The sequence below is a fragment of the Anser anser genome, assembly GCF_964211835.1.
Source record: "Anser anser genome assembly, chromosome: 2".
In the NCBI taxonomy this organism is placed as follows: domain Eukaryota; kingdom Metazoa; phylum Chordata; class Aves; order Anseriformes; family Anatidae; genus Anser; species Anser anser.
The window spans coordinates 106,825,113-106,837,679 of record NC_139721.1 but is presented as its reverse complement, the minus strand read 5'-3'; the positions used below and the strand labels follow the sequence as shown (position 1 = coordinate 106,837,679).

General features: G+C 36.1%; 1 protein-coding gene across 2 annotated transcripts in view; it reads right to left on the bottom strand.

Annotated features, from left to right (window-relative positions):
- Positions 1–1,863: 1,863 nt before the first annotated feature.
- ADCY1 (adenylate cyclase 1) overlaps positions 1,864–12,567 on the bottom strand; it is a 175,889-nt gene continuing 165,185 nt past the window's right edge. For both annotated transcript variants that reach the window (XM_083823552.1, XM_083823553.1), the window contains one exon: positions 1,864–12,062. In XM_083823552.1, the coding sequence (XP_083679678.1) occupies positions 11,724–12,062 (339 nt within the window). In that variant the 3' untranslated portion in view covers positions 1,864–11,723. The remainder of the gene's footprint in view (positions 12,063–12,567) is intronic.

Sequence of the window (12,567 nt, the reverse complement as noted above, 5' to 3'; positions counted from 1 at the left end):
TCAGTGGGTTTAATGAGAGCCAGAATTGTAACAGACAATTTCCACTACGTGGATTGCTTTCCAGTTATGGCCTTTTTTTTTCCATAAGAATAATCCAAACAAGAAATATGGTTCATGATTGGTACCTGTATAATTATTTCATTCTCATGGGCAACAGGACATCGTGTTCTGCCAGCAGGAACAGTGCATTAGGTGACCTGCTGACCTAGGGAATGGCTGGAAAACTGGAATGCTTTGACATAGATATAATGGCAATGCACCAATAATGCCTGGATGATGTACACTGTGTTCTCATTTTCTGTTCTTCCCTTCCCTCTGTTTTAAATTGACAATATCCTCTGGTAACGTTTTTGGACAAGAACACCAGTTCTAGTCCTGAGTGGTTTATGCTGTAGAAATGCAGATCCTGAACAAGAAATTCCAAAGAGACTGCATTTCTGTAAAATAAACCACCCAGGACTAGAACTGGTGTTCTTGTCCAAAAATGTTACCAGAGGGTATAAGCAAACCACTGCTGATACTACCTCATTACTGAAGCAATGCAAATTCTCACACTGTGTGATTATGTCTCTGAAGTGATTCAGCTGTAATGGTCATGACAGAAAAAATATTTCAATGTACCTGACCTGGGTCATTAATCCAGAATGTGTGTTAACTATTGCATTAACATATGTGTGTGTGTACATATTTTATGTACAATATCTATATATGCGTTATATGTATAACACCCCCAAAACAACACAGTGAGAGTCAAACTTTTTAATATTAAGAAAAATACATAAAATACCAGTGCGGCAAAATAGCTCCACTTAAAGGTGAATGCCAGATTTTCAGTTTACCTGGATCCTTTTGACTTTAGAGCTATTCTGATTGAAACTTACGAAGATATGGTTTGCTCTCTTTCATAGAGGAAGAGTAAAATAAGAAATAGCTATGTAAGGCCTCAGACAATTCCTTTTATTAGTGTAAGGGCAGACCAAAAACTGTTTCAGCACACTCACTGTCATCATGATAATTCTGTACAACTCGTACTGAGCTCTCTAACCTGCAAGGGAAGTGGCTGGGGAGCCTTAGTCTAGCATTTGGAAAAAACAACAACAACAACAAAAAAAATCTTACATCTGAGCCCAGGCTGTTTTTCATCGCAAGGGATTCTACATTTTCAAGTTATCTCAGAGCATATCTGCATAGACAGGCACGATAGACCTGAGCACCTCTGCTTTTGCTCTTAGCTGGCCAGATGGCAATCAGCTGTGATTTGGCAGTAGTACAATCAAATTACTTTGGTTCTGTGCCCAAGCCTACAGAGTCTCTTGAGAGACATGTTATCTGATGCAACTTTATCAGTTTTCAAATCAATCTTAAGTTAGCATATACAATTCTGCACTTAGGCTGGTTCTGTATCTTGCACAGTTTTCTCAATATAAACCACCTACATGACCTACTGCATCCACATAATTGGCCCAAATTGGTGAATATTTGCTGGCTTGTGGAAAGGGAGAGAGAGAGATGAGCTTCCCCTCCCCTTCTTCTGATCTCTATGGCCAATATTTTGCCAGTATTTGTGCATGTTTACTTTGCTCTGCTTGTACAATGGATGGAGCAATTGGTTCAAGCTAGCTTTCACTGTGATAAATGCAGAAAGTCAACATGATTGCAATGGAGCTGAATTCGTCCCATAACGTTCTTTAGCACAAGGCAACTGTGAAAGTAAAATTAAAGGATTGCTGGATGTATGTTCTTAGCTTGAAAACTGAGAAGCAGTCTTTTGGACCTTTTGAAGGGCAGCTTCTTATAGAAAAAAAGAATGCAACTACACGAAAACAGTCAAATAGCAATCCCAAACAGTTGTTTATTCAAGCAGATTTTTTTCCTTTATTTTGAATTGGATTTCAGAAATTATAATAGTGCAAACACTCAGTATAAAAGTTGCAATAAGAAATTTACATTCACATTTAACATTTCAGTCCATTCACTTTTTAACATAAAAATAGGACAAATATTCAATTGCTTTTCTGAATTTAGCAATCCTGAAAAAGACTGGAAGATACTCTACAATATTCTATTTACATAAAAAGACCCGTATTATTAATGCAAATCTATCATTAGAAGTTACCCAGTGTTAAGTTATTGTATTGTACTACGTATATACATACATATATATATATATAGTGTATAGTTATATAGTTACAAAAATTATGTATAGGTGTCAGTGGGCTAAAATAGTTGGAAAAATGTCATCTTGACTTACGAATTCATTTCTTAAAGCTAGGACTGTTCATTTTATTTATCTATGTAGATATTTCTATTATGATACAAAAGGCCTCCTCCTGGTCCCTTTGAAGTCACTGGCAACAACACATTTGACATCAGTGGGAGAGGAACAGACCTTAAAGTAAGGCCTGATCTAGCAATTCAACAATCATTGAAGTTAATATAAGCATTAACTGTACCGGGCTGTAAATCAGACTAAAAGATGATGTGAAACCTTGTATGCCAATCAAATAAAGAGAAGAGTACATCAAATAAAGAGAAGAGTACATTTCTCCCTTTGAGGAATGGAAAATCTCTACCTGATGCAAATAACTTCCCTCCCCCCTCCCCCCTGCCCCCCAAAGTCTAAGCAGAATATTCAAGTTAGTTTGCAAACAATGCAGAATTTGCTGCTAATATATACAGCTAAAGCAGCGGGTAAGATTCCTCTAGCATGGTTTTCTTACTGAATACCTAAATTCAACCAACCTCATAAACCCCCAAAACTGTATCTTGCTTTACTCTTATTTTTTTAATAGAGTAATAACTCCAGACACAGACTACACGACCACCCTTGAAATGGGTTTGCACTTATTTTTTAAACATGACATCATGAATCAGGCTACAACACTCCTGTTTAACTGTCTCTCTGCAGCTGGCAGAATTCAGCCTTACTTTTCAGAGTGTTGCCAGCTGCTGGAGTCTGCATTGCCACCACAGGGTTCATTTATCCACCCTCTTGGGTTTATGGTCACATGCAGCCACTTCCTAACAATATTTTGTCAAAGCTATTTCAATTCCCTTTAACACCTAATATTTGAAAACACTTCTTTTTTAAAAAAGAAGAAGGTTGGCAACTATGTGATAGAGGACATACAGAGAAAGAAAAAAAGCAGTAACCAACTGCAATAAAAATGTGAGGGAGGTGAACAACTGAGGGTGAGTTAAGTGCAGGAGGGTCATACTGATTTCTTAACAAGTGGTGCAGTGTTTATGAGCTGGAAGTCATTTTTTTTTTTACTTCCAAAGAACTAAGAACTGTGTGGTGTTAGGCAGGCAGGCTTGCCTAACTCCTTTTTCTCTTATTGCTATGGCATTTATTCTGTTTAAGTATTTCTAGGATGCCTAAAATTATGGATAAGCCTACAATGGACACTGTGTCTTCATGTGTAGGCAGACCAATATTGATCGTAGAATACATGCTTCATGTCTGTTTTTGCTTCCTAACTTAGGCTGCTGGACATTTAATTATAAAAAGAAGGAAACATACACTTGTTAATATTTTCAATTAACAGATCAGAAAAATACTTAACATCTCATTTCCAAGCAGAAACTACGGACATATACCAGAATTGCTAAAATTCACCTCTTGATAGCAGAGTATAAGGACTAACCAATAAGATGAAATCCGGACAGATGTTGTAAATTGCAGTAAGGGTTTTAGTGGCAGGGATTTTGAGAGATGGGTCAAATTTAGCTGAAACTGCTGAAATTATGAAGTTCTAGAATTCTCTGAATTGGGTTAAATTACTCCAGAAACAGTAACTGCTCTTGGACTCTGCTTTTCTGAGTGGAAAGTCTTAAAGCCTTACTTTAGTTTTTAACGTATTCCATAACATTGTCCAAATCTACCTCTGTGTAATAATCAGGTGCTTGAACACAAAACAGAAACTTGCTTTGTGTAAGTCCAAATTTGAACACTAATATGCAAATGTAGATGGAGCAATTAACATAAGCACTTTACTTCTTTTTTCTTAATTGAACTACAGTAATATCACTATAAAATAAAAGGAGAAAGGATATATGTTGTAATTCTTTAGAAATGCAATTATCATTAAACAATGTTGTGATGGCACGAGTAGTTCATTTTCATCTACATTTCATTGAAAATGCTTGATATATCACTTGAGTGGCATTTGAAATGTAAGAATAGACAACCGTTGCACTCATGCACGCTAAAGAGTAAAAGAAGTGAGAAATCACCTAAAGGACTTCAATGTGCCAACTCAAAATTGTCATAACTGAGGTCATCATTGACAGGTCTGGAATCAAAGTAGCAGATCAGGCACTTGAACAGTAAGACACAATAGTGTACAGAATCTTGGTAATTAAAATACACCTCAGCCTTGCCTGCAATGAGGACTGTTAAACTATAGCAAATGTGGCAGTGCAGTTACAAGCTGTAGGTAAGTGTACTGGATATATTTAATCAGCATGTTGTGCAAGCGTGTTCTGAAGAGGAGGGCAGCCAGCTTTTCCAAAGGAGCTCCAAGCTATCTGGCCAGATATTCTGCAAAACTCAGCTCAGTGTGTACACTGAGCTTTCTAGAAAATCTTTTCTTTATTTAATTTGGACCCACATATACCTGTCTATGGCCTTCATTTATAAACACTTGGATCACTCCTTGCACTGGCATAGCTGTGCTGGTAGTAAACCAAAGTAGGAAAGAAAGTAATAAAAAAGGTTCACAGTGATGCACAGCACTGTTTGTTCCTGCAGTCTTATGCTGGTGTGACACGTCTGATGCCACAAAAGGCATAAAACAGGGAATTCCAGTATAAAGAAGCAGATCTTCTAGCATGCAGTAAGGCACAAGTAAAAACTAGTCCCTTCAGCACATTGGCTATGGATATTAACCAATGCTAATTCAGATTTCAAAGTGCTTCCTCATGATTAGAAAATAGGCATAAAAGGTAACAACCAACTATTTCTAATGATTTTGTCTGGAATTTTTAAAGCAGTTCAACAAGAGATCTTGAACACTCTTGTGAATGTGAACAGACAGCTGTTAACTCTTTGCTTTTTTTTCTTTTCTTCTTTATGCCCTTGCATTTGTCAGATTACAGATCACCCCAGGCCGCCCAAGCAGTTTGACATTTTGAAGTATAATTAAAGAGTGACAGGCAGGCCCCACCTAGCCTTTACTTGTTTTTCCATTTATTTAGATTTACTTATTTATTCATTATTTAATTTTGCTCAGTAGTGAGTGGCCTGAAAACTCTGTGAGAGATGGCATTAAAAAGAATGAAGAGGAATAAATAAATAAATAAATAAATAAATAAATAAAAGCCTATACGGAGTTATGGAAAAAGCCAATCATAAACAGGGTTGGGGTAGAGAAGCAGAGTCCAGATTGTCATTAGTCACAACAACTTTGCTACACTGAGATGTAAAATCCACTGAATTTGAGATGAGTTAGTTTATGACTGTTAGAAACCGTTAACTGCTGTATGAAACCAATCACCAATACAAGGTAGTTGTTCTTACATGCAAACTGGGATATGATGTATGAATCTACAATCTGATGGCAGAATTGCTTGCAGAAAGTGTACTGCTTAGTTAACCCCACAATCACCTGATTAATCAAACAAACCGAGAGATTCCTAAGTCCTGTTATAAAACTAGCTCCAATCTGTAAAATACAAGAAGTCCTTGTTAATCCATAATGGAAAGTATTCACAGTCCACCCCCCTTTTTCTCTGCCACCAACCTCAGTGTTATGCTCCTACAATACTTCTGATTTATCATACAGCGCTTTTGTAAGTAATTCAAGTAGTCCCTAACTGTAGTACCATAGATATAACAACTTTAAAAATGGTGCATGCGAAATATTTCCAAAATTTAAAGTTTGGTTTAGCAGCAATATGGAAAAATCAGTTAAGACGACTGGATACTGATTTATTGATCTTATGCCACTACCAGACAAGGGGCTCAAACTGTGAGTCAGGCAGTAATATCTAAGGGGTGCATCCCTGTAAGCATGGCTTCAGTAGGAGCAGGAGTTGCATCAGCACAGGAGAACCCAGGCAGCTCAAAGCCAGAATACCCAGTGAACCTTCTCCTAATAGTTCTGTTCAATATTTTATGCTTAGCAATAGAAGATTTTTGGAAAATGGCTAAAAACATTTTTAACAAAAATAAGGCAACAAAATGAATTTATATATATACATACATATATATATACATATGTATGTATCTAGTAAAATACTCTATTCACATTGTGTACTTTCCAGATACAATAACTTAATACTACATTAGAAATTTACTCTGGGTAACATCAATGGGCCAATTCACCCCCTTTACCTTCCATAGTGTTGCACCTGCATACAGCAATAATGTATTTGACACTTGGTCCTGCATGATGACAATACTACATCAAATGCAGTATCACAGAGTACCCACTGAATGTCAGATATTACATCATTATGAACTAGAATATCTGCTTGGTTTTTGTATTACAGTAAGTAGAGTTTATTGCTTCTAATGACCAGAAGGTACCTCATAAAAACAGCATAGATAGATGTTGATAACACATTTCATATACTGTATTATGGAACTTGGAACACTGAGGTTGGCAGATCACAATCATTAAATTATTTTTCTTCTTATTTTGCTGTTTGCATTTTGATTTTGCTTTGCTGAACACACATGCAACTAGTGGATTTAACTTTGTGCCAGAAGTGATATGTCAAAAATATTTAGTAAAACGTACTGTTTTGTACTTTTTTTTGTACTTTTTTTTTTTTTTTTTTACTGAAGTCAGGCATGAGTGGCATGCAGTATATTGCAAGGAAAACCAAAAGGACATCAATTTCCAAAGGATTTATAATCTCCATGCACATGTAAAATGTCTGTTACAAAAATTTGTTAAAAGTGTGCATTTTTGCCTCTTTTTATACAAGTGTACATGCAATTACCTGTCAAAGCTAAAATTATTTACAAAATTTCACACAATACATCTTTTAAAGTGAATAGTACATGAAAGGCCAATGTTTTCTGTTGTTTTGTAACACTGTACAAGATTAAAAATAAATAAGGCATTATAATACAGGTTTATCACAAATTAAAAAAATGTTGGTTTTCACTGTAATACAAAACTCTAACTTGAAAGAACATTATGGCTAAATAGTCATCCTGCCTGGGCAGAACACATACAGAATCTGGACTTGCTGATGTAGAGAAAATACTTTGATTCTGCTACAAGCAGGTATTTATTCAACACATGAAAATGATTCAAGCTAGTTACTATTGTATTTGGATTTCTCAAAACACTGAAATGGCACAGGTCATATACTGTTTTCTTTCAAACAGTGACTCCCAAGAACTTTCTTTTGCCTTACAGACAAATTATGGGCAAAAATATGAAAGAGACTTTTATAATCTACTCTGTTACAGTGCTGTAAAATAGTGCCTTCAGTTCAATACCAGAGTGAGACATCACTGTAACCCAAAGCAGAACTTGGCTTACAGAAGTTCATCTCCTGACCTTTGTAATCATGCTAAATCCCTGGTGATTTCTGCAGGCCTTGTGGGTCCATAAGGGATGCAGATTCAGCCCTGTGAGCTGAAGCTTTTTGCTCTCAGTCTCACCTAGAGAAAGCAAGGGATAATTTGTATGTGTTTTAGTGAAAACAAGAGTGCAACTAGTTACATTTGGAAGCATCTACAAATAACAATGCATTTTACAGGCTGGATAAAACAGGTTTCTACTCAATGTGAATGGAAAATGTTTGGAAATATCTAGCCAGGAATTCATCTGAATGCTAATTTGTAATCTCAGCAGAGAATAATAATTAAGAAATCATTTAAAGATAAAGGTAGCACAGGAACACTTTGAAATTAGCTCCCAAAACAGTGAAGTAAGTTTGAACATCTCTGATACTTATTTCCTTTTATAAAGAACAAAACTTCAACTATTACTATTATCTTAAAGAGAAAACGTGCAAACTGATGTGAAAAATTGTGCTTGCTATTGACACACATTAACATGCCAAAATGGCATCACATTGTTGTAGGGCTCATATCTGTTAATTATTTCAAGCTAAGAGCTGCAGAAGTGCAGGATGCTATTCTACCTACAATACACCATGTAGCTACCCTCAGTTAAAAGTTAGGGACTTTTGGGTACTGTGCAGCAGAACTGACTCCTTGCTGGGGCTACAGCAAGGTCACCTAGTCAACAGTTTCAAAACTTGACCAGGAAATTAATAAATGCAAGACAGGAAACACAATTGCACCTGTTGAAGTAAGTCCAAATCAAATCCCTCAGAACTATTTGTAAAGCTATTGGAGTTGGCCGCATGTGATCTTCAGCCAATAAAAGAAGTTACGACAGACTTCTCTATTTTGGCAGAAAATATCCATTTGTGGGGTTATCAGAAATCGTACTACTAGAAAAGAGCAGAGAGATTATAGCTATCATTTAAAGCTGTTATACAAGATCTGAAATAAAACAAATGTACACAAGAAAAGGAAAAGGGGGAAAATTATATGAATAAAGAGGGAAAGCATAAAGGTAAGAGCACAGCTTCATTATATCATGATTTAAATGTATGTTTAGACTACCCTGCTGGAATGGCTGATTAATACTGCCTATCATTTTCATATGGCTTTTTACTCATTTGTGACTTGGCTGAACTTTTTTCATGAGTAGTACTTGATGCAAGACTACGCAGAAGTAGGAAAAATACAGCTTTTCCCATTAAAAAAAAATCAACAACAACCACAACAAAAACATTAATGTTAGGAGGAGGAGAAAGTCTGGAAACTGACTTCAAATACACCATCACTGATAGCTTAAGATAGCACACGCAAACTGGACTAGCTGTAGTGCCAGAAGACATCCTGGTGCACTCACCTTGATCCGGAGGCAAAAGGATCCCACAGGTAGCTAGCCAATGGAGAGCACCTATCTGGTCCTTTCCATTCGACATGAAAAATATTCTTACAAAAGACACTTGCCTCATTCATTTGTTGGAGAAGAGGATCAGGCTTAGAAAACCTTTGCCCAAGGTAAAGAACCTTTTGCTACATGAACTTTGCTACATGATCTTCCACTGACATTACTACATGACTAGGCTGGTAAAGAGTCTGGGAATGAGAACAGTCCCCAGAATATTAGCACAGGGAGCAATTCATTTCTGCTCACTGTTAATTTAATGACAAAAGAAACAATGGCAATGTAATTATATTTTGGACCTGTTTAAAAAAAAAAAAAAAAGAATAAGAAAGAAATACTTCCATTTTAAGATTTTAAGGTGGATCAATGTCTATATTTGGTCTATGTGGTCATGTACTACACTAATATCTGAAGAGGCTTTGTAATAACAGTACATGTCAAAAAAGTTTTATTATTATCAGTGAAATTATATCAAGTCCACTGATACAAATATTGTGTGACTTGGTCTCTTTGGGAGTGAAACTGAGTGATTAATGCTATTGGATGTAATAGTTTCCATTTAGGTTAAATATGTAACTTAATTGCATTATGATTTAATTCTTATAAACCTATTAGAAAACCTAAAATATGCAGTGCACTTTGCATGGATACCTTTTACTCAGTTTAATTTTGTAAATATTTGTTCTTTTCAGTTTGTGTTCTCTATGTGTATTTATTTAAATGGCTTTGAAAGGCGCCAAAACAGAATTAAATAATTCTAGAATAATACCTGTGAACTGGATAGCTGTTAGGGATATAAAGAAATACAGCGACTTTTCACAGGTCAGAGTGCATACACCCAATAGTTAGGAAACAATTTACATTTTTTATAGTTGTTTTAATCACAACACTATTTGTGCTATCTTTGTAATCAAGCATCTAGCTGACAGGATACATAAAAACTAGGTAAAACCTTGCTGAAAACCTGTGGAGTCCCACAGCTACACGGGGAACAGAAACTCCTGCAGATTTTCTTTAACTATTTGTACGTCTACACAAAATTTGTCCATATGCTGATTGCAGAAGAACCACATTCAGTATCCTCTTTCCACCGAAATCAGTAACAAGATAGGAAATGTGGAATCTAGTATATATAAGTTTCCTAATGTACAACCTTGACAACTTCTGCAGTCTTTTTTTTTTTTTTTTGAACTAAAATGAAGCTTTGCATGTTTTTTGACAATTTAAAGCTTTGCTTCTCTTTTGGAAAGCAGTGAGTCTGGTTAGATTGTGCATCCCCATTATGGCAGCTGTCCATGGAGCATGTCACCAGTCATCCACAGCCGGGTAACTCCCTCCTTGAATACAGAGCTACGCAATGCATTTCACATCTAGACTGGTGTTTCAAAATGAAACCATTTATGATAGGATGTGGGCTCTATTAAAGGAAAAAGAAGTCACAACATATTCCATTTTATGCAGGCTAAGAGCAGCCCTCACTTTCATGGCATGTTTACCAGTGTGCTCCTCAGTTAGGCAAAGTTTGACTGTACTTGTTTCTCAGAATTATAGCTTTCTATAAATGTACAGCTTTGAGGAGTGAGCCTGGATAGAATCAAGATATAAAAAAACAACAACTATGGCATCAATTTAGAAATCAATTAAGACATAAGACCTAGCAAATATACAAATAGCACAAAACTAGCAACAGCATGTTTGTCTGAAGTACAGGAATATTCTTTGAGTGGCTTAGAAAGGTATAGCAAAGTACTGGAACCGAGTTGCATGACCTATGCTGTTTATAAAAGCCATCCAATTTATAATACCATCCTTCTGCTCTTCGATAAAATCAGCAATGTACAGAAAGGAATGTTTCTATATTGCTGAAGTGTATTGCTGTATTTGGGGGGTGGCTCCTCTGTCTCACACAGAATCTAATGACCTCTGAGGAATTAGCAACTTTTAAAACAAAACTCTAACACCTTTTTTTTTTTTTTCTCCGATGGATTTTTTTTCCAATATAAACAGAAAACATATTGCTCTTCTGCCAAAATTAAAGTTCTGTTGTTTATCTATTTTATAAACCTAGTGTTATTTTTTGACTTGGAATTTCTTCAAAGTTTTGGAGCATGCAAGTAGAACTTGAAAAATACATAAAGTTTAGCAATTACCTGAATCCAGCCTTCATTAATCTGCTGCTGACAGTGCAATGAACACTTTTCTCATTGCTTTAACTCATGCACTGGGAGCACGGCTTTTCTAACTCTTGCTGTAGCCCAAGAGAACCTTCATCTGCCCCACACTCCACAATTAAAAGCAGCTTTTCTAATCCCAGACCCAACAAAGCTGGCTATGACAGAAAGAGAAATCTCTTTGCTATGTCATTGCAGGTGGATGTGTAAATAAATACATATTTTAATGTTTTTTTTATATATATATATATAACTATATTAATTCTACATAGGAGTGTTTGTATATGTGCATATATAAATTAAAACATATATATACACACACACTCATAAGTAATTGCTTGCACGTTTATCTCATTTTTTTTCCATTTACCCATTAAAAATGTCAAGAAAATATTCCTTATTTCCAGAAAATCAGGTTTTGACTTTTCTAACAGAATTGCTAGCCCTTATATATTCCATCCCAAGAGTTCATTACACAGTTCCCAAGTTCTCTTTGGTTGGGTTGTAGTGGTCCTTGGTTAATGCCATGGCCTATATGACCTCTGATCTCTTGGTAAAAATTCAGGGAACCACTGCTCTCCAAGTTCACTGCAAATGGCACAACCAAATCTCCTTTGCTCTACGCCTCCTTCACAGCCGGCACAGAGGGAAGATAATGCAGTGTTTGATTTGTATGAGTGGCAGATGCTTGAACTGCTCCAAGCCCAGCATTTACGGTAAAGCTAGCAACTGAGGACACTGATGGACAGCTGGTACCCAGTTTTGTTTGAATGTTTGCTTTTCCATAAGGGTATATTTTCCGCTCTAAGTTTAAAGATCGTGTTTGTGGATTATTTCCATCGGCCTTTCCTTCCAGGAAATAGGTCAACATTTCACCTTTTCCCTTTACACTGACTTTACCCCTGCACACAAATTCATAACTGCACCTCTTTAATATCCGCTGAACTTCTTCTGTAACCTGAAGACAGGGAAAAGAAAAAAAAAAAAAAGGAAAAAAACTATTAGTTTTTTATTAGTTTTTTCTCTGTTCTGATTGACTGTAAAGTCAATCCTAAAACTGCCAACCCCTCCCTATTTTACTTATCTGTTGTGAAGTACACATAAGCAGAATGAATTAACACCTACTGCTGCTCTTGAGCTCACTAAAAGTTTTCTTAAGGAATTTAAAATCACTGACCAAATTGGAATCTCAGAAGCAGAAACTCTGGTCTCAAGATGAATAATTACACAGCCAAATTAAGCTCTGTCTATCAGAAGTATGTAGCCAAATTCTCCACTTTTCTAAGCTGGATCAATTCTACTGATGGTAAGTGACTCCAAAAGGCCTTTTGATCCCTGGAGACTAAACAAGTATTTTGGATAAAGAGTTCATTGAGATTTTGAGAGGCGCAGCATTGCTTCTAGCCAAGCTCTAGTAGAAAAACAATATTCTGCCTATGTAGCGTCTCCAATCCAAAGGAATC